Genomic DNA, 27,723 nt, shown 5'->3' with positions numbered 1-27,723 from the left:
GCTCAAAAGACAAAAATATAGCTAGCGTATAAATCAAAACATAGTTTACTATTATAAAACTGATAAAGGCTGTGTCATACGAAATCTACCGAAAACCGTGGGTGATTGATTTCAAGAGCTTTTTGTTTGAATGGAAAATGTAAAACATTTCCTTCACTGTTCACTGTGGCACTTATAACCGACTTCCTTATTTATGTCAGTTTCGAGTTTTCAAAATTTTATCATTTCGTTTGATTCCGGTCCGTAAATAACAATTTACCTTCAATGACAAAAAAATATGAGTAGTTGAGTAAATTACTTCTCACATGATTTTTGTAATTGAAAATAAGATTAATTTACCCTCTTATAATACGTACTACACACGCTTACGTCACTTTGTCTAATTTAAATGCAATTGCATTTGTAAATACTATTTATAATATCTTTATCATGTTTAAAAAGGTAATTGTTTGTACCTTTAAATATTAGATTGTACAAATGTATAGCCGTTTATACAGTTATTGATCTAGATTTTACCTTAATTGTTAATTTCTTCACAGACGACCTATTAATTGTAAAAAGATACCGTAGCGATGCAAACATTGAATTCCGCACTTTAAAAACATTATAAAAACATTGCAATGATTTCGCAATAAATAAGTGTTCATCTCAAATGGACCTAACAATGTACACACCAATTGATAAAGTGAGTACTTCTTCTTTACCTTTAATATTATTTTCTTATACATGTCTGTGTGTGTATTTGAATACATTGATATTTGTTCTCGATGTTTTGTGAATATTAGATGTTTAGTAGTATTCAGTGATCGTCGATGACCGTCGAGTACGTACTGTTTGCACAATAACATTCGGTGTCTAGTGATACACAACCAGTAAAAGACAACATGTTGGTTGCTCCGTCCCTTCTAAAAGAACAGTTTGTACAAATGCACGGGTGCATGAATTTAAGGAAAAGAACACAGGTCAAACAATTGTAGCGACTGGTTGAAATGTTATTTTGGAATGACCATCATGCTCCAAAAAACGGCGTGCTTAGAAATACAATACTTTTAAATATGAGAAAGTGGCCTAACAGAAATAATAGGTAGAAATGTCAAAATAGAGGTACAGAAGTCAAACTTGTATTTAATCTTAATCACTATAAAACAAACAAATATGGAACAAAGAGGCACAAAAAGGCATGTAGAAAAAACACATCTTTCATTTCTTTTTTGTGTCGCAAATTAAGTTGACTATTTTTTTCCACTTTTTACGTTCCTATATACTTTTCTATGCCCCAGTTATGGGCATTATGTTTTCTACCTGTGCGTCCGTTCGTTGGTCCACCCGTTCGTCTGTTTGTGTCGCTTCCGGTTAAATCTTTTTGTCATGGTAGTTTTTTATGAAGTTTAAGTCCAAACAACTTGAAACTTAATAAACATGTTCCTTATGATATGATCTATCTCAATATTAATGCCAAATTAAGAGTTTTGACCCATGCAATTTCACGGTCCACTGAAACTAGAAAATGATAGTGGGAGTGGGACATCCATGTACAGTGCTATGGACACATTCTTGTTTATTGATCATTTCACTCTTCTCTTTTCAGTCTAGATACCAATAGTTACATATATATCGTAGACTTATGGAAGTAACTAACCGAAATCAACGCTTTCTTGAAATATCAATTGTGCTTTTGAGAACCTGCCTCATACATGGTAATGTATATTTATTATGATAGATCAGTTAGACTGGAAAAATACTGTTTGAAATTTTCAAATTCATGCGATTCCTTCAGTTTTTTATTTTGAATCCTTAATTCACTCCAGTTGCCGAACCAGGCGAGCCACACACATTTTTTCAGTATTGTGTTGCCTAACCCGAGAGGTACATTATTGCCCAATTTGATTAATCTACCGTTAAAAAAAGTGTGGTTTCAATTTGCACTCACGAGAAATGCAAATTAATCAAAGAACATGTTTTATTTATCCCTTCTTGAACACATTCTTCTATATATTTGATTTATTTTAGAAACAATAATGAAATATGTTGCTTTTCAGCCTGTAAACAGATACATATTATTTATTGTACGTAATCTACAAGAATTCTCTAAAATCAAATGTTTTCACCAAACAAAATAATAGATTTACCTTGCTGTGTTGAGGATAGTTTTCATTCCACTACAGTTATCGTTCTTGTAGGCTAAATATCAACTAGCATTGGACATCTTTAAATTGAATATTTTAACTACCTCAATGTAATTGTCATTCTTGTAAATACCCGTGATTGACTGCTTATAAGGGAAACCAGTATTTCAAACAATTTTTACATCAAATTTGCGTGTGTAATAATTCAAGGGTGAGTGGGAAGGGGTAGGGGCCATTTTGAGCATAATCCGCTAGTTGAAAGAAAGGCTGACAACATCGCGATGAAATAAAAAAAAAACACTCCCAGACCCCAACAAAATACCTACAAAGAAGTATATCGATTGGACAGCATGCGCCCAATAAACATAAACTCATGTTCTCAATTCGGATAAACAAGAACTCCGGTTCCATTTCGCAATCACTTCTATTTGCTCATTTTAACGTGAAATTAATCGAAAAGTTGCATTAAGTGATGTCATAACAGATGAAAGGGGATGTAATTGGGATTAAAACACTTATTAATGAAGAAAATATAAAAAAAGGTTTTAAAAACAAAGCTTTACTGGGTATTTTTTTTTTTTTTTTTTGCATACCGTTACAGTTACTGGTTACCGGTGTTTGTGCATGTGCAGTATCGCCACTTGATTTAAATTAAGGCAACGCTTGTTGTTCGGTGTGAGCCAAAGCTCCGTGTTGAAGGCCGTACTTTAACCTATAATGGTTTACTTTTTAAATTATTATTTGTATGGAGAGTTGTCTCATTGGCACTCACACCACATCTTCCTATATCTATTTTAACAGTAGTATACCACTGTTCAAACTCATAAATCCATGGACAAAAAACAAAATCGGGATAAAAAACTAAAACTGAGGGAAACGCATTAAATATAAGAGGAGAACAACGACACAACACTACAATGTAACACACACAGAAACGGACCAAGCATCAGACAAAATCCCACGAGAATAACAAATGTAACATCAAAACCAAATACATGAATTTGGTATAGACAAGTACCGTGACACGTATTATCGTTATGTCAATTTACACTCAAAAATAAGAGGAAACAAACGACGCAACGTTAAATTGTAACACACACAGAAACGAACTATAATATAACAATGGCCATATTCCTGACATGATACAGGACATTTTAAAAGAAAAAATGGTGGGTTGAACCTGGTTTTGCGGCATATGCCAAACCTCCCCTTTTATAAAATCTATAAAATCTATAAAATCTATAAAATCGTCACTACTGATGATTATCCGTCAAATTTTGCAATTATAAACAATAAAATGAGGTATGATTGTCAATAAGACCAAAATGACACAGGAATTAACAACTATAGGTCACCGTACGGCCTCCATCAATTAGCAAAGCCCATACCGCATAGTCACCTAAAAAGGCCCCGATTCGACAAATGTATTAAACACAATTCAAATGAAAAACTAACGGCCTAATATATGTACAAAAAGCGAACGAAAAACAAATATGTAACACATCAACAAACGCCAACCCAGAAAGACAGTTTTATTTTTTGTTTTTCTTTATTATGTCTCTTGGTTTTCAAGATTTGATTTTTATAATGGTCATTGAAGTTTACAAATGAAATGAATTTCAATTTTTGTAGTTTCTGGAGATTGTGCAGGTCTAGTATCGACTCTTATTGGGGATTATAACAGTTATAAGACCGTCACTACTGACGATTATCCATCACCTTATGCAAAGTAAGTGGTACCATTAAAAGAATTTAACTGGATGTAACATGTCTTCAGATTGGCTGAAAGTTTTTTTTTGTCTATCAGCTCGTAGACATAATTTTGTTAGGTGACCGTGACGTCATCAACGTTTTTAACTCCTTTTAAAATTAAAAAATGGAAATAAGAATTAAACATTTTAAATAATCCGCTTCACGGGTTATTTAGTGTGCACGTTTATTGGTCGTTAAGGTTACAATTAAGTAGAATCTTAGTGTGGCAATGCATGGTTTACGCTTGAGAAAGAGTTACACAGATTAAGACGTTTGGCGGGAAAGTCAGTTGTTGATTCCAATGGTATTGGAGTGTTTGAGAGGGATTCTTGTATTCGGTATAGGGAACATTTAGAGAACATCCCCATCCAAGAAATAGTGTATTCGCCCTGGAGTATATAAGTGGGTGAGGAATACAATTCGGGTTCTGTCGATATTCTTATACGCACGTTACATAACTGTAGATGATACTGTCACGGACAACTTGTACCAGGAACAACTTGTACTGGGTACACGTTGGTCTTACATAGAAAGTTGGCAGAGCAGACTGTCCTGTTCGGAGGACAGGCTGTACCAGTATGTAGTGTCTGGTAGTGACAGACTGTCCCACTCGGAGAACAAGCTGTACCAGCCACACTGTCTTGAATTGACAGACAGTTCGTCCTATCTAGAGGACAGGCTGTTAAATTGTATATATATTTATCTGTTTTTACTTTATATCGGCAAAGAGCCCGTGTGCATATTTTAGTTCATTGAGCATTACATAGATAGTTGTAGTTTTTAGTATTGCCGTATTGTTTATGGACAACTTGGATCCAATTAATTACTGGAACGGACGTTTAAGGATGTTCGCCGCTCAATTTCAACATAAATAACTTTTCATAAAACTAGTATGTATTGATAGGGAATAAATTGAGGAATCCAAAAAGCAAAAAAGTTTAGGGGTCAATGTGCCTGTTTTCGAGATATTAGCCATTGTAATTTTGGCGGGAAAATGTTCTCACTTGATTTTTCACAGCTTTATCATTGACCAGTTAAAGTTCTCAAATACTATTAAAAAATAAATGAAATTTTATTAGACTTTTACAAATGACTAAAAGATTTATAAAAAAAAAAATGGGGGTTCATGGGCAAAATTTTTTAAGGTATTCAAATGGTTAAAACCAGAGGATTCCGAAAATTTGACAAAAATTTCAAAACATGACAAGCAGACATCCTTAATATCTAAACAGCTTGTTACACGGTCCATTTCTATCCCCTTTGAGTCTGTTCATTACATTTTCATTTTTAATAAGTTTAAAACCGAAAAGCAGAATAAATATGTAGGACTCTAAAGTGCGATGGTACTCTAAAGTGCGATGGTCACGCTAAAGTGCGATGGTCTACGCTAAAGTACGCTGGTGTATCATGCTAAAGTGCGATGGCTGTGTGTTCGCTGTAGTACGACGGTTTGTCACGCTAAAGTGCGATTGACCAAAAGGGCTTAAAACTTTAAAGATCACGGATGGATAATAAATAGGTTTTTTTCAAAAGCTAATAGGTTAAGGTTTTATAACATATGTGATAGGCTTTATAATTACCGGTAGGCTTAAGTGATTGTTTCTGACTTAAATTAAATGGTAGTTTAGGTATGACAAAAATCTATATAATTTTATCCTGTATATGATAAAAAAAAAAATTCGGGCGTATCAAATATTTGGATAATTGATGTAGCTTGCCGTTCACACAATCTATCACTTATGTGAATATCTCCCCTGAAAGTCGTCATTGTAAATTACAAATACAAATCCTTTCTGGTGAAACATTTATTTGTTTAAAACATTCTTAATTTAAATGAGAGAGAAATGCAATGCTCTCCGAGCTTTCTTTTTTTTCGCAGCGAGTCCAAATACAGGTTGTATTTTCCTACAATGTACAACCTATTTTTTTAGTAGACAATTTATGATTTACGCATGAAAACATGTACCTTTATTTTACCGACTTTCATTTTCAATAAAATCGACAATATTTTAATGGGGACCGGAAAGTAAACTGCAACGTAAAGAATTCTTTCAATGCATCCGTCACCTTCAAATAGAAACAGGATAAAGGATACTTATGCGTATACTTTTGTATCCGAGTGTATAGTAAGATAGTGGACTACAAGACACAAGTCCTACTTCCAGCACCCGAAATAAAAAAATATTTGCTTCAGCCGACAAAGCAGGGTTATGTTTAAATTGAGTAAGGCATGGGCATTTGGTTTAAAGTTGTTAATCAAATATTCTATATTTTCTTCCGGCATGTTCATTTATTTGTTTGTATAAAAGATTGTTCACGTCATAATCCATACTTATTTACGTTTATTACGTTTATACTTTCGCGGACCATTAGACTTTAGCGTGTGTAGGCATCGCACTTTAGCGTAGACCATCGCACTTTAGCGTAACCATCGTACTTTAGCGTCCCCATCGCACTTTAGAGTCCTACAAATATATGTTGTTTGATCATCAAAATATAATAAAAGTTTGCGTAACTTGCTAAAATATATATATATTTTATTAGAATACCAATGCTATGAAAATAACGAAAATATATTCAAATTTGAGCGCATGTGTCAAGCTTATTTTGTAATAAGGAGGTCATATTTAAATATTTATTTTAAATTTCAGGTTTTTTTTATACCATAGCAAATCTTTTCATTTCAGCCATCTCACGTGTGAATGGAAGATTGATTCGGGATTACCAGGAGACAAAGTTGCAATAAGTTTCCTCGCCTTTAATTTAGAAACATCCTTTGATAAATTGAAAGTTTATGATGGTATGTTATATGTCTATATGTTCACCTGATGTAAGAGATATAGGAGTGCAAATTAGACAACTCTCCATCCAAGTAACACTTTATAATTAAGTTAACCATTATAGGTCAAGTTACGGCCATCAACACGGAGCTTTGAAATGAATCACAAAATTGAAATACTTTCAGTTACATATATAGCCCATAAATGAATTGTGTATTAACTTTGTGACATTCTAAGTATAAGGCTCCACGCAATGTAGTACATATAAAATTATTTGAATTGACTTTTAATGACCTTTATATAATGTAAGAACCGGTTTGCAATGAACTCTCTTTCCATTTATTTAGTAGGTGCGATGTGAAAAAAACATGAAAATACATAGAAAATATTTCTCAGAGTTATACTCATTTTTTTAAGAGTTATTCTTTGAATTCAATTGAAGATGAAATTCATTTTCTAATGGCATGTCCAGCATTCGAACAACAACGACAGGTTATGCCAAATCTGCTATAAAAACATGCACTCATATAAAAAAAAAAAAAAACAGAAAATAGTATATTTCTAAAAAGCTTGCTTGCGTGAATATTAAAGTTTACTTGTAATCATTGTATGTACATGTACTATAGCCTTTATGGGCGGATGATTGGTTTAAGAAAGTACATTTTAGGTGATAGTGCGTCGTCAAGTTTGAGGTCTACATATACAGGAAGTCTCGATGATACATTTTACATATCGACTGGACAATACCTTTTTTTGAGGTTTACGACTGACTTCTCTGTCACGTGGTCAGGATTTAAAATACAGTATATCACCATTAAAGGTAAGAAAACGTGTTGTAATTTCTTTCCGATTTATTTTTTAGAATATTCGAATTTGTTTCATATTGGTATGCCATTTTCGCTTGATTCTAACTTCTATTCTTTGTCATCTTTATTACATGTTTAACAAAAAGATGAAATTATAATCGAATTAAATTCAATTCAATCGAACAGACAGCCAATTAAACGATTTTATTCATTCCAACGATCAAGTTGGTTTTGCAATTTCAGTCTTGATTTATGGTCCATGTTTTAATGACGTCATATACTAGTAGTTTATTCATTGCTCACTGCATAATACCCCAGTCCCACTAGGCCACGATCGCACTACGATCTGTGAAAAAAATGCAAATTTTGATGATCGTGGTACGATCGTGTAGGTCGCAGTAAGGTCGTAACACGGTCGTGGTGAGGTCTTCAAGATCGTGAAGAGCGTGGCCAACTTTGAACATGTTCAAAACAATCGTGGTGCGGTCGTGGCGAAATTAGGTCGTAGTAGAAGCGTAGTGAGAGCGCACTAAGATCGTAGTAAGATCACAAAGGTCGCTGTACAATCGTAGCGAGAGCGTAGCGAAAGCGTGATTCTATTCGGAGAGATTGCGTTACGATCTCACAGCGACGTTTTCACGACCATACTACGACCATCACGTTCTCACCGCGACCCAACTACGCTCCACTACGACTTTACCACGCCGTTCACGACCATAGTACGATTCTAGCACGCCCTTGCCGTCCTCGTCACGGTCTTCTCACGACCTTACTACGTTCACACTACGACCATCATTTTTATTGTCATTTTCACATAAATATATAAAAAAAAACTCCCTAGATTTTGTTTGTCTGAATGTATTTATCCATTTGCTCTAACGGCTCAACCATGCTTCTCGTTTTTATATAGATTAGACCGTTGGTTTTTCCCGTTTAAATGGTTTAACATTAGTATTTGTGGGGCCCTTTATAGCGTGCTGTTCGGTGTGAGCCCAGGCTCCGTATTGAAGGCCGTACCTTGGCCTATAATGGTTTACTTTTATAGATTTTTACGTTGATGGAGAGTTATCTCATTAACACTCATACCACATCTTCCTATATATATTGACACATCTGTGTCATCTCTGCTATCGTTCACTAAAATATCGTCATTTTAGCTTTATGGACCAGCAATAGGTTGTTATTTAGGTTTGATTGGTCGTTCCGACATCTCTTGATGACAAGTATTATACTACTTATGTGTATAGTATCAGTTTAATTGAAGTCTGGAGCTGGCATGTCAGTTAACTGCTAGTAATCTGTTGTTATTTATGTATTATTGTCATTTTGTTTATTTTCTTTAGTCACATCTTCTGACATCAGACTCGGACTTCTCTTGAACTGAATTTTAATGTGCGTATTGTTATGCGTTTACTTTTCTTCATTGGCTAGAGGTATAGGGGATGGTTGAGATCTCACAAACATGTTTAACCCCACTATTTTGCGCCTGTCCCAAGTCAGGAGCCTCTGGCCTTTGTTAGTCTTGTGTTATTTTTAATTTTAGTTTCTTGTGTACTATTTGGAGTTTAGTATGACGTTCATACTTTGCTCCCTCTGCCTCTACATCAACCCTTACCACCACGCCCACGTGTTCTAGTAGATTTTGGTGGCATGACTGTATTGTTTCCGAGAAATCTCCGTTTTAATCAGAAATAGAAGGAATGGAACTATATTGATATGAAACACGATACTGACGGTATTGCTGAGAACGTAGTAAATGTAAGATCGCGGTTTTGAACGTAGTATAATCGTGGTAAGAACGTGCTCTAATCGCAGTAAGATCGTGTTGCAATCGGATAACTCGTGGTATGGTCGTAGTGAGAACGTGAAGAGCGTAGAAAATCTTTTTAAGCGTAGTGAGGTCGCAGAATAAGCGTGGTGAGAACGTGGTTTAATCGTAGCGGGATAGTTGTAGAACGTATTTAGGACGTAGTAGCATCGTGAAAGCAACGAAAATTAACATTTTCATGCCGCTCATACCGCAACCTCACCACGATCTAAATTTATTTTAGATCGCGGTGAGCGTGGTGCGATCGTGGTCTAGTGGGACTGGGGCTTAAGAGTCTAGTTAAAGGGTCTTCATTTCTGTAGTCTTTAATTTTTTCCATTATAATTTTATATCTTTAAAAATAATAGCTATTCTGTAAAAATTATAACTTGAATACTGTATACTGGACACTGTCCTTTTCTGAAACCAGTATATGTTTACATAATTCTTGAATTTTTGCAGTTGTTCTCTCTTTTTTCAGCACCCCGTTATTCTCTGTTTTTTGTTTGTTTGTTTGTTTGTTTGGTTTTTTTTGGGGGGGGGGTCCCATTATTTTCTGTTCCGTAAACCCCATTCACATCCTCCTTCGTTTATATGTTATTTTTTTCTTTTTCAGACAGCATCTTAAAACCTAACTGCGCTGATACCATAACTTTGGACGAATCTTCTGCAGGCATCGAACACCAATATGCTTTACATACCTTCAGTTCGCCTATCACAAGTTTGTTGTAAGTGTTTACTTTCTTTATTTGTTCGTTTGGTGTGTTTACAATGTACGCTTTTGATTTTACCATTTAATAAGGAAATTTTAGTTATTTTACTTTTTGTTTGATTTTTTTTTAAAACTAATAAGAAACTCATTTGTTTTGACTTTATTTTTTATTTATGCTTGTTTTTCGGTTGGTTTTTTTTGTGGTTGGTCAATTTTCATGAGTGTGTGTTGGTGTGTTTTTCGACTCCATTAAAAAGGGGGGGGATATTGGATGGTTTTCTTTTTAAATTTTCATTTGAACGAAAATGAGTTGATATATGCACTGTACGGGTGTATATATGTCGTGTACAAGTTGCGATTTTGTACAGGTTATAACATGTACAAAAATATTGTACATGTTATAACTTGTATAAAATGCAAAAAATACAAGTTATAACATATACAAAAGTACCTCGTACATGTTATGATCTGTACAAAATATTGCTTAAAAATGGTTTTAACTTGTACAAAATCGAAAAATAAGGATATGTTTCTATTATCGCAACAGATGCTATTGACCTCAATTATATTTTCATAACTTTTTTATTGTTCCTTCATGTTAGTGTGCTTTGTCCTTTTTTATACAGTTAATGTCCAGGGGTCGGTATTACAAAGCATTCCTAAGACTTGTCATAAGATATATCTTAGGACATGTCTTATGATCCTCTAATGACTGTCTATGGACATATCTTTATTTGATGAATTATAATTGTGAGTGTCCACTTTGAAGGCAATAGTAAAATACTTTCATTCTAGTTGACACTAAAAGACATAAGAGGATAGCCAGGACAGATGTGTCTACAAATAAAATTGGGAATGGCAATGGGGTATGTGTCTAAAAGACAACAACCAGCCCATGCAGCAGACAACATCCAAAGGACACAAACACATGCTTTCAAAGTAGAGGATATATATTTAAAACATCAAAATGACATTCGCCTCATGCAATGATGTTATAGTTTATAAAATAATGAGTTATAAATTTACATAAGTCATGCTGAAGGCCAAAAATGTTGAAGAGTAGATCCAAAGATATTGATTATGAAGCGTGGTCAAATGAAAACTATTTCAGCTCTCTCTTGCTTTTACAGAGTAAGCGTATAAGACATTGTTTTAGTATTTGCATGCTATAAAACGAGAGGGAGGAGTATTACCCAAAATTATTAGGCATCGTTCTTAAAATTTTTGGAAGAATTTAGTTACTAGTATCTAATGTAATTGTCATTGAGGAAATGCAAGCTTTAAGTAAATAGTGTCACACTTATTTAAGCCATGATGGACTACATAAAACATACAATTACATAAAACATACAATTACATGATAACACATTTTGCCAACATAAGTCAAGAAACATATATTTCTGAAACTTTGTGATCATTGTCCTCTACAGAAAAAGACACATTCTGGCCTATTTATTGTTTTTCTTTATGCATTAGTGAATTTAAATGTATATTTTACTTCATTAAGATTTATCTTAAATTTTGTACAAGTTAAAACCATTTTTAAGCAATATTTTGTAACATATATAACATGTATGCGGTACTTTTGTACATGTTATAACTTGTTTTTTTGCATTATACAAGTTATAACATGTACAAAATATTTTTGTACATGTTATAACCTGTACAAAGTCGCAACTTGTACACGACATATACATATAGGGTCTTTGCATCGGAACTAAACACATTTATTTCTAAAAAAACAGTTGTTGGCATGACACGGGTTATGTTCTTCTCATATATTTTATGATGGTATGATACTAAACCCCCAACGGGAGGGATTGTACCTGATATTCATATGATGAAGACATAATCTTTCAATCAGTTTAATTGAGGTCTGGAGCTGGCATGTCAGTTAACTGCTAGTAGTCTGTTGTTATTTATGTATTATTGTCATTTTATTTATTTTCTTTTGTTACATCTTTTGACATCAGACTCGGACTTCTCTTGAACTGAATTTTAATGTGCGTATTGTTATTCTTTTACTTTTCTACATTGGCTAGAGGTATAGGGGGAGGGTTGAGATCTCATAAACATGTTTAACCCCGCCGCAATTTTGCGCCTGTCCCAAGTCAGGAGCCTCTGGCCTTTGTTAGTCTTGTATGATTTTAAATTTTAGTTTTTTGTGTATAATTCGGAGTTTAGTATGACGTCCATTATCACTGTACTATTATGCATATTTTAGGGGCCAGCTGAAGGACACCTACGGGTGCGGGAATTCTCGCTACATTGAAGACCCATTGGTTGCCTTCGGCTGTTGTTTGCTCTATGGTCGGGTGGTTGTCGCTTTGACATATTCACCATTTCCTTTCTCAATTTTATGTATAAGCAAATGGCAATTGAGTCTTAGTTTATTAAAAGTTTAAAGTTAAAAGATGGCGGTTTTATTTCAAAGTTATGTACAATAAAAATTAATTCAAAGAAAGCTGTCAATAAATTATAAACAAATACTTTGCATTGGGTAAACAACTGTATTTTTTTTTTGTAGACAGGACACATTAAACTTGTAGCTTTGTTTAAATATGAATTAATACATTTAGTGTATACGATATTAAAACAAGTGACCATCTCATTTTTTATGAAGTGTGGAGGGATTTGAAAAAAAAACAGCAGATAAAGTGATAGAGCAGATTGTTATCACGAGAGAACATTGTGAACCGAGGCGAAGCCAAGGTTTACAATATTTGTTAAAGGGGTAAGGATCTGCTGTATCACCCTCTTAGCATTGTGTTATCTACTCTATTATACTGAATGTTCTGATGTTACTATTTATTAAATTGCATATTCAAAGTTATGAACTATGACGACATAGTGACCATCTGTTTTTGATATAGCGCACAATTGATCGTTGACAAGCGTCTCTATATTTGATAAGGTAAAATTTCTCCATCGGATTAACCAATCTAAATTCATTTCAACAAGATGTTTACTGAATATTATTAACATTTTGAATCTGCAAGTAATCCTTGAGGCACAAAATTTCAGCAGAAACTGTATAGTGAGACGAAAGCAGAAACAGTCCTCGTTAAATTAATTATGAACGTCAAATAGATGAAATTTACTGAAGATGTCGCTTTTGAAATAGATATCTCGTTAAATATTCAGCAAATTTCCACAATCATTAACCATGTATATTATAACATGATGATTTGCTGTAATATATTTGTATCAATTATCCTTATGAACAAAATATATGTAATATATGTATCATGTCAAAAAGATCAAAGTAATCAAATATTTATAGTTTGTAAACATAGACATGTGCAGAGGTACACGAATATGACATTAAGGTTGTTATTAAAGTGGGCGGATCTAATAAATTTATACATGAATGTTTTCAGATGACATATGTTGTTTTCATACGGTATGAGGACTTGCATACAAATTGAAAACATATGACAGAATCAAATGATTTGAGCGAATAAAAGGTTAGAATGATTGTGTATAAAAGGAACACTCACTGTAAATAAATTTCAATATATACAAGGAGATGTAGTGAGACTGCACACAAAAACACAATACCATCAAAACAACTGTTTCTTGCATAACAGAATAATTTATATATGCGCGTTATATAAACAATTCAACAGTTTTTATGAAATAAGTTATAATCCAATATAATTATGTTTTATTTTCTTAGTTGTGAATGGACAATTAATTCGGCAGCAAATGCCCAATTCTCGATAAATATTGTATATACAGACTTTGACGATTTCTCAACCTACACTTGTGATCAGACAACGGAATTCGGCTTATCAGTATGGGAAGGTATGATAATAAGCATCAACATTTTCTTTTTCGTTAGCAATTCTACTATTGATATTATGCGTTAAGCTTCAGACGCCTCGTTGTCAATAAATAGAATTTGATGCGACTTTCATACAAGTGAGAGGTTTAGCTAGCTATAAAACCAGGTTCAATTCACCATTTTCTACATAAGAAAATACCTGTACCAAGTTAGGAATATGACTGTTGTTGTCCATTCATTTGATGTGTTTGGGCTTTGATTTTGCCATTAATTTTGATTAGTAGGGACTTTCCGTTTTGAATTTTCCTCGGAGTTCAGTATTTTTTGTGATTATACTTTTTATCAAGTGTCGTTTTCATGTTCACATCACTTGGTTGACACTGTTTGTGGACGATAAGTCTACTATGCTATCTTCAGTCATGGTATTGTCAGTTCAATTATGATTCATGACTTTGAATATCCCTTTGGTAACTTGCACCTCTCTAGTACACTCTTGATAGAACTGATAAGTGATTCACAATTTAAATAAAGACTATTTAACTGTCAAGATTGAAAAATACTCCATAAAAATGGTCCTTGTTATTACTGGACCTCTTCAAATTGTGTTAATAGATTTTGATAACAGAAAAAATGCAAAAAGGATAAATATCAGTAAACTTGAGGTCATTTCGTTCATCCTTATAGCTGTTAACTTCTTGGTAAAAACAAAATGAATATTGTAATTAAGATTTCTGTGATTTTTTTTCTTGAATACGGATCATTTTATATTTGACTTATGTGTTAAATGAATAAGTAAAAATTTAAAAATGTAAATTTCAGAAATAACTTAACTGATAAGTATTGACCAAATTATTATATACTAATAATGGTTATATTCAACTATAACATATATAAAATTATCAATAAAGTATGATATAAATTTAAAAAACAGGGGAAAAAAAGAAACGACATCGCGGTAACTAGCATTTAAAAGACACCACAAATTTAAAGAATCTAGCATTTCAATATTTTTAATTTGAAATAGTTTTTTATAGAATATCTGTAATTTTTTCCAGATTCAGTAATAAAATACCAGCTTTGTGACTTTTTACCAGATTCTCTTGTTTCCATGTACGCATCTGGCGGACATACAAATAAAGTGAAATTCAGGACCCCAACTATCAACGGTGTTGACAGAGGATTCATAATCACCTTAAAATATGTAGGAACAAGTAAGCTAATATCACATTGATGATGTTTATATTAACCTTTCTTATATAATATTATATATTCTAAAAGAGGAGCGAAAGATACCAGAGGGACAGTCAAACTCATAGATCGAAAATAAACTAACAACGCCATGGCTAAAAAAGAAAAAGACAAACAGACATGTAAAAGTACACGTTACACAACATAGAAAAACTAAAGACTAAGCAACACGAACCCCACCAAAAACTTGGTGTGATCGCATGTGCCCTGGAAGATCCTGCTCCCCATGTGTCACCAGTCGTGCTGCTCATGTTATTAAAAACAATGTTTCTAACCTTCAACAACTTTTCATACATATGGGTTAAATCTGTTTTTTAGGGTTAGTTATTTATCTATTTTCAAGTCTGGAAAATACGTATTTTATAATTAGATGTGATACGATAAAGTTATAGCGTCTAGTCACCTACAATCAGATTTTATAATGGTGAATTCATTACTCTTTTCGTTTATGAAAACTAAAGACTAAAAATTATATGCATTCAAGGACTTTTTCTTGACTTTTTATCGTCAGGAACAATCATACGTAAATATTTAACAGCCATGTACGCATCAAAACTTTGAAACGATAGGAGTTTTGTGATAAAAAGGAACCTTCAACATGTGCAATAATATCCCAATTTTTCACCAAAGTAGTTTCCTTTTTTATCTTATCATTTATGAACGCAGAATTTTAGAATAAATCATATGAACCAACGGATTGTCTAACCGGCTGGTTCAACACCTGGTGCAAACAGTCTATGAGCAGTGTTTTCTAACATTTGCTAGTAAAAAATAAAAAAGTTCTTTCCGAAACTCTTTTCTGTATTTATTAAACAGATATTTTAGAACCTAAGTATTTGAAATAATATATCAAAACATCAGGACGCTAGGAGCTATCTATAATACTAAAATTACGAGGTCCAATTTATCAGCCGGCATCAGGTAAAAACGACATATCAAAGAATTCAACTTTATATATAGCTAATATTAGGACAATTGTGTAGATTAAAAATTACACCACTCTAGACCCTTTTGTTTTCCACATAATCAATATTGCCAATAATTAACAAGTTCCGGGTCGAATCCGGTACCGATACCAAAAGTATATTAACCTGTTACCCATTACCTTATCTGTACGTTCCGCATCTTAAACAGGCGCACCACCAAATGGTGTATTTGATTTTACTATATACACGGGTCATAATCACAAAGTCGACACAACTAAATTCAATCATTGTCAAATTGTTTCCTATTGTAGTTTTTTAATTGGTAAAACTTTCTAAGATAACAATACGAATACTAAAAATTTGGACTAAGGCGTATAGGTACAGTTTTCAATTTGTTAGCGGGCATGACGCAAAACAGCGAATCAAAGATTTGAACTTTATTAGACAATGCTGTTGATTAAAAAATACTCAATTCCAGGACCTGAATATTACCAATAATTGAAAAGTTCCAGGTCGACGGGTTCAAACAGAAAGATTTGAAAGCAGAGAAAACTGTGTATCTTATAATCGGCACGACTTTATCAGATGACAATACCAATACTAAAATAAGGCTTGCGCATAGTTATATACTTTAATTCAGTCACGGACCCGCGATATCACGGGTGTGTTCTAGTATAATTTAAAAGAACATAAAATTCATGTAATGTCACCAAAAACAGTAAAATAACAATAATGCCGAACTCAGAACCTCGAGGAAAATTCTAAAAGAAAAGTTCCTAAGCATACGACAAAATTAGAAGCTAAAACACATAAAACAAATGGATACCATAGGACACTATCACAATAACGGGCTGTATATTAAGTGTCGAGCCACGTCACATTAATAGGATTTTACTAAAATTGACTAAACAGTAAAAGTCATTATTGCCAAAGACAAATAAATTAATACTACAACATGTTATGAAGATGATAAACAAACCCAGTACATAAAATCTATTCTTCAAGACCATCGTGTATTATTTGTGAATTTGATAATCTTTTGACTTTGACATACCACTTGTTTATCAACTTTCTGCCCATAAACTGGCCGAGTAGCAAGAGCACTGGGGAATTATTATATTGCTTATAAGATGGGTGAATTATCAAAATTAAATTCGTCTCGTTTTTCTTCGATTCTGGTACTGAGATGACCGCTAATGTCCAATTCATTGCGAAATATAAGTGTAAAAAGGAGGCATCTATTTTCGTTTTCCTTTGGTTTTTTTATATTTAATTAATTAATCAATGAAAATGTTTTGAAAAGTCGAAGTACTGAAAATTCAGCTGATGATACTGTTGTGAATTAACAGTCGGGATATCAACACAGTGCTAGTAAATACTCATCATAGATACCATCCATGATTTAAATTTTGTACTTGGGCCAGACGCGCGTGTTTGTCTACAAAAGAATCTTTAGTGACGCTCTAATCAAAAGAAGTTTTAAAAAAGGCAAATGAAAACTTTTGAGAGCATTGAGAATTCAAAATTCCTATACGTGTTACCAAATACAGCTACGGTAATATATTTCTGAGGTAGAACAGCCTTAGTAAAGTTTTGTAAACAGTTGATTTAAAATTATGACCATATCATTGATAATTCCTGTTAACATAAAAGTGCTGACTACAGGACTGGTGATACCCTCGGGGTATGAAAACTCCACCAGTAGTGGGATCGATCCAGTGATTGTAAATAAACTCATAATGACATATTTTGTTTTTGGAAGCACTTTTTATATTTACTTTTACTCATATTGTGTTTGCGAATTGCTATTGGATTTACATTTACAGAAACGCTGAATCATATGTTGTGAGAGCACTAAGTGTAAAGTTACTTTAAAACTATGTGAAAAACGCTACATGACCATACACGGTCTAAGATTATGTTGCAGGCATGAGGCATTTTTAACCTTTGTTTGTTCATAATTTCTTATGTATGACTACTTTTTTTCGACATATAGCTGCGGTCCCGAGTAGCGCTATTCCTACAGTGGCTAGCTTGTCTAGTGTTTGTGGTTCACAGACTAACCCAACACGCCTTACAGTTGATAATGTAACAGAACAGTTTGTCGTTTCACCAGGTTATCCAGGCCAATACTCAAAGTAGGTATTAGCGATGTTTTAAAGAAGGATAGCTCGGTTGTTATGAATTAAAGATAATTATCATTACAATGTTTCTTTTTTCTCGTACTATCCAATGATTCCGATTTCCGATAAGGTGTGTGGTTCAAGTTTTTACAAATTTTATATTTTTGTCAAAAGATCAAAATATTTTGTCAAAATTCGATGAAAATTCAACGAGCCAAATTAGTTTTAGTCAAGATGTTTGGTACCATAATATTAGATAAAATTATAAATAACTGTAAATATTTGATACCTATTTTCAGCAATCTTGATTGTTGGTGGATTCTAACATCTTCTACTGGATCCGAATACGTCCATACCATATTTTCATCGAGGCATCAGATAGTTTGACAATATATGATGGTAAGAATTGCAAAGGTAAAATTAAGGGCATACGATACAGTTTTGATCCCACAGTGGTCTTTATACCCCCACTTTGAAAAAGGGGGGTATACTGTTTTACCTCTGTCTGTTCATCAGTCCGTCCGTCCCATGACTATTTTTCGTCACATTTTTCTCAGGAACTACAGAACAAGGATTTCTGAAATTTGCTTGCAAGGTTTATATAAGTCTGCTATACCGTGTGATGCGTTTTTAGATTCATCACTCATCAACTTCCTGTTTACCGAACACTTGTATGATTTTACACATGGTAGCCAAGTTGAAAATGTTCGTCACATTTTTCTCAGGAACTACAGTACAAGGATTTCGGAAATTTGGTTTTAGGGTTTAAATAAGTCAGCTATACTGTGTGATGCGTTTTCAGATTCATCACTCATCAACTTCCTGTTTACCGAACACTTGCATATTTTTACACTATTAAAATTATCCACTTGCGGCGGGGGTATCATCAATGGGCATTATCCTGCAGTTTCACATGTTTTACGAAAATTTGCGTACAAGCTATTTTCATCTAGTCAATTCAAATGTGTAATAAAAATTTACCTTCATGTGCTACTTTAAGAGATTTATGTGGTCAAAATTAAGCTTTTATAATTTAATTCTTATAATTATTCAGTTTGGGTTAATTTGGAGAAAAACGAAAAAAGGCGTCCGGATATTGTTTTCGTCATCGGACGGACTTTTAAGTCCTAAACAAGACTTCCGTTTAGTACTGTTTTAAAATTGCACATAATTTTCAAAAGTACTAGGGACAGGACAATTATTTTCACGGTTTTTTTAAATTATCATCAAACATATACAACTAATAAAATGTTTTGCTATTTACTATCAGTTTCAAGTTTACTATCCACGGTGGTCGCTGACTTGGTCGCTGATATATAATATAAAGAGTCTCTATATATACCATATCAGTGACTGCCTTGGATAGTAGACTAGGAATTGATAGTAAATAGCAAATACACTCTATTTGTTTTAGTATATGTTGTTCATAGTATACAGAAAATCAGAAAACAAACAATAACGAACTTTGTAAAAAAGGGGGAGGGCTAAAACAAAGTTTTCCTGTCAACACGGCTCCCGCTGGCGAAGACTTTTGATACCTTTCTTGAAATTAGCCAGCCATAAAATATTTTACGAAAATTCATTCTACAACAGTTAACATGCTTTCAACCACGCATTAAATGCCCGCGATTTCACGGATGTGTCCTGGTAGTTTTTTAAAAGAAAAAGGTGCCAGTATTAAATATATAACAAAATCTAGAGAGAATCAGTTCCCACCAAATTTTCGAAGGCTAATATAACGAAAACAAGCACACGGACCCTTAATTTTTTTCCTGCTTTTTTAGTTCCTTTATTTATAAACTTTCAAATTATAACAGTCGTTTAAAAAGCTTGTTATTTTGAAACAGAGTAGAGAACATCCTCAAGGAGTTATGTCCATGTCAAATGAGGCAAAGGGATATTTCTTTTTATCATTTTTTTTCAAGTAGTCTCTTTAAAATGAAGTAACAAGATTGGAACATTGGTTAACCAATGCCGCCTGAATTGAACAACCTTCTATACTGTTTTCTTTATTATTTTGCAATTCAAATGATTCCTTGATTCTCGATTCTGCAAATCCCACTAATCCTCGATGTGAAAATTGTCTTAAAAATATTGGAAAGTCATAATAGAACATATTTTCTCTCAATTATTTTTATGACCTCAATAAGCTTATTTAATGAGTATTTATAATCCGTTAATATATCAAACATTAAATAATTTACCTGATCTTTTTATTCATTTATTTTTTTTGCATTCCAGCTCTCATTCTAGCTCTCTTTGATTTAAATAAAAATCAGTTAATCTATTACTATAAATCTTTCTTTTTCTTATTTATCAGGACCAACCTCAGGCTACGTTTCTCTTGCGTTCTTTTCTGGAACATACAGTTCGCATTTGTTAACTTATCTGTCAACAGGAAGTAGCGTCACAATCAATTTCAGAACTGACGGATCAACAACCGACACTGGCTTTTCTATTGGCTGTATCGGTAGTTCACCAGGTGAGACTAATGTACTAAAGCTTGAATAATATTTGCAATTTCGTATTTGAAACAATATGTTTAAATTGTCGAGAACGAGAACGACCAATGATTTGTTTTATTGAAGAATAAATGACTTATGCTTGTATTTTATTATGTTCGTAATTAAAGCGTTGACCAAAATGTTTGATATCAAGGGGTGATTTTGTTGTTTGGAGTTTTGAAATCCGTTTGCTCAGTTAACTCTATTTTATGAATTTAACATAAATCGATCAATGAATAAATCAATGATCACTAATTTCTGACAAAAAAAAGTGTATTTATTGCCGATGAATTTCCATGGGATTTTATAAAACAGGTTTTGGTAAAAGATAAGCAGACAAAACTGTGACTAAAAGAAAAGATTAAATACACAGAAAGATTAAAGTACAGAAGTGTGGGCAAAAAACGCGTTTACAACACTATTCTGTTACTCAAAGAAACATTCACCTACTGCACACTGTTTGCTTGGAAAATGAAAACACGATCTCTGCGATTTGCTTCTTTATTGTAGTTTATTGTGAAAGCTCCTGTCATTCATAAATGTTACATCGTGTTTTCATGATTCTAGAAAACAAATGCAATTATAAGTATTTAACGCTTACATTAGTAATTTGATAGGGTCGTGAAATCGTTGACCGTTCGGACATTTTAAGAATGAAGTGCTTAATACAAAATGTACTGCGGTCAATCATTTGCACTCTTATGAATGTAAATAAAGGAGTTACTGTATTTAAAGTGAGGGTTAATTTCTGATGAACGCCAATCAAATTAGAACATTATTATGAAACATACATGTAATCATATATATAATTATATAACAGCTATTCCAAGTTGTGCACCTAGTGGATTCGTACTTTTGAATGCTACCTCTACAGAAAAGACTTTACAGTCGCATGCAGGATATGGATCCATTGATTATATGGAGTAAGTTATATCTTTAAAGTCCATTTGCCAATGTCCGACTTGATTTGCTTGTTGCACACTTTTAAAACAAACTTATCCCTGTTATCAATCGTAGACTGGTTCTTTCCCATACAAAGCATGATCATTTGAAAGTGATATATAAATTGTCTGTAAAAAACAATTTTGTCAACGGTATTTAAAAACTCAAGTGGATACACACATTACGCACAAATAAATTTACTCTTTCCACTAGTTCTCCATTGTCAATAAAAAATGATGTTCATAATAAGAGAGACAATAAAAAAGGGATCTGCAATAACAGAGTCAATTACGGGAATTGGCAAACAGACTATTTATGGTTATTTTTAATAGCAAATTTGTAACAAACGAGGCTCCTCTCTATATATAATTACATAGTGTCGTTTTACAACATACCCTGACGACGGACCAATTTTGCTTGATTTTAGTGTTTTTGTCGAATACCTCAAATTTTGTTTCATATCTTTATTGACATCTTTCTTTATAAATTAATGAGATTTGAGCATCGGTTAAAATTAAAATTACAATAATACCTAACTCCATGGGAAATTCTAAACGGAAGGTCTTTTATAAAATGTCATACTAGTAATCAAAAGCTCGAACACATCTAACATGTCTAACAAATATAACACAACTGTCGTATTCTTGACTTGGTGACGGCATTTTATGTTGTATAAGATGGTAATTAAACCTGGTGTTATAGCTACCTAAACCTCTCACTTGATGAACTGACGAGATGTGTGAAAACCTTTGTTGCCAGTAATTTACAACAAGTTTATTTGTTTGCATTGTTATACTAGTATAATTAATGATTGATCGGATACACGTGAAGATTTAAGGAAGACATCGATCGACAAATGATAATAAGTTGACAAAATTAATCATGCACCGTGCTTACATAATACTTTGTACAGCTTAATAGGAATCTTTAAGAAATATGTAAAACATGTACCAAAATAGAGAAGGCATCATAACAATTGAAAAGTATCGACAGAAATTGTAACATTAAAAATTATATTGAAAGAATATTTCTTATATGTTTTTAACATTACCATCAAAGCGGGATGTTTTGATATCCATAAAACTACTTATGTTAAACCAATCATTTGGTTTTGAATGTCATGTACCAAATGAGGAATATGACAGTTGTTATCAATTAGCTCATTTCGATGTATATTGGAGTTTGTTTTCGTAGCAGTTCAGTGTTTCTATTGTTCCGTTGTTTTTCTCTTCTAGTTGATGTGTTTCCTTTGGTTTTGGTTTCGATGTATGACTACTGAAAAACAGTATACTATTGTTGCTTTTACATACGTAGCTTTCGATCAACTTATTGTTCCACTTTCTCAAAATCAATGCTATATTGGCAGCAATATTAGTTCCCAACATCGCCGAACAGTAAACCGCTTGAACAGGTTTTTAAATTTAAAAAGGGAGAAGATACTTTTTTGGGAAAGTAAGCATACCAATTCAAATAAAGATAAAAAAATAAAAAAAGCAAAAGAAGCACCAAAATGAATAACAAAATTACTGAACTCCAATAGCAAATTCAAAAAGGGGGGAAGTCATTAAAAACTTTCAAAATCAAACGCTATCAAACGACCGTACAAGTGAACAACAAATGTCAAATCTGTGATTTGGAACATGAATTTTCCTAGTTTAAGCATAGCATTAGACAAAAACAATACACACAGACAGGTACCAGTCCACAAAACACTTTTAATTTGAGAAGAAAAAATTCAACAAAAAAAAAACGCTGATGTTGACGAATGGGAAAGGAGGTTTTCGCAACTAATAGTTGGAAGTAAATATCAATATTCATGGTCACTTTGGTTCAAATAATCGGGTTATATTATATTTCAAAATATAATCTAATCGATTATGAGGAAATATTTCTATTTCTCAAAACATTATATTAAACAAAGCCAATCAAAGTCATCATTATTTTTTATATTTGCAGTTATTTAGATTCTTATTGGCTGATTGATACAGGACCATCACCGACAACAGTTTACATCAAGTTTAACTCATTTCGCTTAGAATCATCCGTTACTTGCGCATATGATTATGTTAAAGTATATGCAGGTAGGCATTTAATGATTGAAACAGCATATTAGCTGGTCTTTGTTGGTTTTGCATGTTTTTTTTTTAATTTCGTTCATCTATATATTTCTGAGTTTAATGTGATTTTTTTTTCTGCACTACAACACATTTGTGTTTAGAGAGCAGCTGACGCCCGCCAACAGATTGTTGTCATTTTGATACATATACCGTTTCCATTATCAATTTTAATGTTTGAATCATTCCAAATTTTAAATTAGTGTTCCATATGTGACTCGTTTTAAAAAAGCAGGATTAAACAGCCGATGTCTTGTCCTATGTTCAAGACCAACGTTGTTGATTTTGAATTTTTTGAAAAATAGATGACAAAACAGAATTCTACATTACTGAAACATTTTTGGAAATTCTTAAATTTGTATCCTGTTTAATATATTTTGTAATGGTACTTTAAAAGAATTTTACACATCATGTTGACGAAAAGAATCATGTATATTTGATGGTTATTGCAGCTGGTTCAGTAAGAGTCTGAAAAACTTCATGTTATGATCTATAAAAGTTGGGATTTTAGTTAAAGGATGAAGGCTCACACTAACATCAGTTCAGAACACGAAATTGAAAATATTTGTTGTTGAGAAAACTCACTTAGCAAACACAACAATCGTATGTTGAGGTACATAACATGTCTGAAAAAAAAGCTTTTTTCCAATATGCAAAGCAAAATGTTTGGCACGGGTCCTTCGTGCTCTTCAACTTTGTACTTCTTTGGCTTTATTACTATTTTGATCTGAGCGTCAGTGAGTGATGAATCTTAAGTAGACGAAACGCGTGTCTGGTGTATTAAATTATAATCCTGGTACCTTTGATAACTATTTGGTGATTTGTTATAATCTTTGCATTATTGAAGAATTGAAAGCTTCTTTTTGTAAATTCTTTGGGATGTTAAAGCGTTGACCGAAGTGCAATTTGTATGAAGCACGATCAACGGTTTGACAACCCTATAAATTATTTAATAGTTATCAAAGGTACCAGGATTATGATTTAATAAAAGATGCATTCAAAACTTATCACTACTCTTTTTTTTCTACGATCATGAAAAAACGATTCAAATCAAGTTTTTTCTTATATTTACCTGTGCACTTTTTTGCGTTCGTTATGAATGTTATATTTAATTTTGAAATGAAGGTTAGTTTTAGAATACATATGACGCGAGATTTCTGTTAGCCAATCATTATAACGTTTTATAATGAAAGAGGGACGAAAGATACCAAAGGGACAGTCAAACTCATAAATCTAAAACAAACTGACAACTCCATGGCTAAAAATGAAAAAGACAAACAGAAAAACAATAGTACACACGACACAACATAGAAAACTAAAGAATAAACAACACGAACCCCACCAAAAACTAGGGGTGATCTCAGGTGCTCCGGAAGGGTAAGCAGATCCTGCTCCATATGTGGCACCCGTCGTGTTGCTTATGTGATTACAAATCCGGTAAATAGTCTATTTCGGTAGGTCATATTCATGAAAGGGAAGGGGATTGTAGTTACGACGTAAGGAGCATATCCGATATCATTTGTGAAACGGTTATTCCATAACGGTCAACCAACTCGTGATGGCGTCCGTACAATTTACGAAGGGATGATTTCAACTTCACTATTTGGAACTCTTGGTTTAATAGCTTCCTTGTGAGCAGCAAACCTCTATCAAGAAAATCATGATAGGAAATGCAAGCACGGGAATATCGTATCAATTGGGAGATATATACCCCGTATGCAGGTGCTGCTGGAATGTTGCTACTTAGAAATGGAAAGTTCACAATTGGAAAGCTGAAATCATCTCTTTTGTCGTAAAGTTTTGTTTTCAACCGACCCTCATTGTCAATTATACATGTAATGTAATTTTTTGTTTTCACTTTATCTATTCTACTGATTTATTTATTTATTTTTACCTAGGTGCTTGTGTGGATGATAATAATAGAATACAGTTTTATTGTGGAATAAAGACAGACATTTCCTTTAGCAGTACACAAGGGAGATATGTGTTAATTCATTTCCACACGGACAGTACTGTAAATTACCAAGGGTGGGAGTTAGAATATTCCACGTCAGGTAATAACATATATTTAGAATAGGAAGGTGAAAATACGGGAAAATGTATAATTAAAATAAATGAGTTTGAGAGGGCGACATAGGGGTTAACATCAAAAGGTGTGTTTCACGGCTAAAAATTATAAACTAAAACACAAAGAAGATATTAGAACATATGGTATGAGTGCCAATGAGACAACTCTTTATCCAAGTTTCAATTTATAAAAGTAAACCTTTATAGGTCAAAGTCCGGTCTTCAACACTGAACATTGGCTCACACGGAACAGCAAACTATAAAGAGCCTCAAAATTGACTAGTGTAAAACCATTTAAACGGAAAAAACTAATCTGTTACTGACACCTAATTAAAAGCCAAAAACAATTTATAATTAAAAAATCATGCATCAACTAAAATACATCCCAGGGATTTGGTATTTTAACGTCATGGCCAGTCAAACAAGACATGACTTGTAGTACAATGGCAAAAATAAATGTACCGACAGGCAGTAGGATAGTTAGGAGTTGCAGGTAACCCCTCTATGATTAAAAATGAACGTGGAAGTGTTTTTATACATTCCGTTTGAAAAAAATACAAATTTAGTTATGTTTATATTTGCTGATGACAAAATCGATATTAGTGTCAATGTAAAATATATTCAAAGATTTAATTACAACATTGGTAAGATAAGCCTTACTCATAAATTTGTTTTGTTATACAAAAAGTACATATACAATCCCGTTATATACACAATCATACGCATACATATATCATAATAGGTGTAAATGACGATTGCAGAAAACCTGAACTGGGATGACATATCGTTCTATAAATTAGACTAAATACTTATAAACAACTGATTTAATATCTTTCTAAAATTGTTAGTACCATTCTTTATGCATGACAAATGGCCTTCAGAATTAAAATGACACATGTATGATATGGAGGTATTCATGCAGCCGTGTAAATCCAATGAGCATTCTGAATATTTTAAAGATCTTCTCCACAATTTTCTACCACAAAGTTTACAATTTTTGCAGTAATCTATAATATCAAAACGTTTGATTTCCTACACTAAACAAGTTTCTGATTCATAGTACATTTGCTGACTTTAGTGTCAGTTTGATATATTATTTTGTCGAAATGCGCTCCAAAAGCAGTAAAATTGGTTCCGTCACTGTAATTGTAAACAATAACAAGAATCTGTTACTTTTTAGGAAAGCTGTAGTCTAAGAAGTCAACGTGCTTTTATATCTATCTATGTTATTTGAGTGTCAATTTACTTTGATTTTTATTTATGTTGTTTTCTTAAGAAGCTTCATTTCTTTCATATGAAAACATACATAATATTTCAGGGAAATTATGAAGTCAAATAGTCATAGTCGCTTTTAATACGTTTATCAGCGTTTTCGACGTAGCGTTTGCAATTGATTCACAAGAAATAAAAAATCTTAAGTGAATAACTGATCAATTGTTTTGTTTCTTTCAGATGGTCAGGCAGATGCGAGTACAGTCGATAGTAGTAACGATTGGTGGAGAATTGTTGTTGGTGTTGTTTTCGGAATTCTTGCATTTATCTTTTTTATTTGTTTTTGCTGTAAAAAGAAAAGTCGTACTAAAAAAGCTAAATCGGCGATGATTCCTGCACAAGCTAATAGCTTCCAACAACCACCTGTACGGAAAACAATACCAAACCACGTTGTCATAACGAAACGTCCGCCAAAAACTAGACCCGCCTATGAAATTGACACGCAAAAGCGACAACAGAAGAGAAACCAGCAAAAAGAAACAATCAATTTAAATATCTCTTTAAATGTTGTTATAAACCAACCTGTCTTACAGCCTCAACAATCATATCCCCCTCCAAATTATTATGGGGTCGTTCAACAAGGTGGGGATCCAGCATATCCACCAATACATACTGATCAAACATTTAACCAAAATCAGAATGAAATGTACAATCGACCCCCTTATGCACCTGCAATTGATCCTAATAATGTGCCCTCTCCTTTTACTTATACAGACAAGTATTAAACATTCAATTTGATTAAAATGCAGATACTGTG

The 27,723-nt window shown here is 33.0% G+C and overlaps 1 protein-coding gene across 1 annotated transcript; it reads left to right on the top strand.

Moving 5' to 3' along the window:
- Positions 1 to 667: 667 nt before the first annotated feature.
- On the top strand, positions 668 to 27,723 carry LOC143042291 (exoskeleton protein RP43-like). Its single transcript, XM_076214555.1, has 15 exons — positions 668 to 685; positions 1,589 to 1,697; positions 3,759 to 3,855; positions 6,566 to 6,678; positions 7,326 to 7,478; positions 9,888 to 9,999; positions 13,663 to 13,790; positions 14,826 to 14,981; positions 17,941 to 18,082; positions 18,367 to 18,466; positions 20,388 to 20,549; positions 21,392 to 21,494; positions 23,470 to 23,594; positions 25,526 to 25,681; positions 27,147 to 27,723. Exons 2-10 carry the CDS (start codon positions 1,625 to 1,627, stop codon positions 18,452 to 18,454), a joined length of 1,062 nt encoding a protein of 353 aa, XP_076070670.1. The 5' UTR covers positions 668 to 685; positions 1,589 to 1,624; the 3' UTR covers positions 18,455 to 18,466; positions 20,388 to 20,549; positions 21,392 to 21,494; positions 23,470 to 23,594; positions 25,526 to 25,681; positions 27,147 to 27,723.

The sequence above is a fragment of the Mytilus galloprovincialis genome, chromosome 8 (assembly GCF_965363235.1).
Source record: "Mytilus galloprovincialis chromosome 8, xbMytGall1.hap1.1, whole genome shotgun sequence".
NCBI classification, from domain to species: Eukaryota; Metazoa; Mollusca; class Bivalvia; order Mytilida; family Mytilidae; genus Mytilus; species Mytilus galloprovincialis.
Note: the sequence above shows the minus strand (reverse complement) of the source record. Positions and strands in the feature narration are given on the sequence as shown.

What these genes read in the sequence shown, in the direction of transcription:
- LOC143042291 (XM_076214555.1), top strand. Translation starts at nt 1,625, where the DNA reads ATGGAAGTAACTAACCGAAATCAACGCTTTCTTGAAATATCAATTGTG. An exon ending in TATCCATCACCTTATGCAAA is followed by an intron (nt 3,856 to 6,565) that starts GTAAGTGGTACC and finishes TTTTCATTTCAG; the next exon opens with CCATCTCACGTGTGAATGGA. An exon ending in TATCCAGGCCAATACTCAAA is followed by an intron (nt 18,083 to 18,366) that starts GTAGGTATTAGC and finishes ACCTATTTTCAG; the next exon opens with CAATCTTGATTGTTGGTGGA.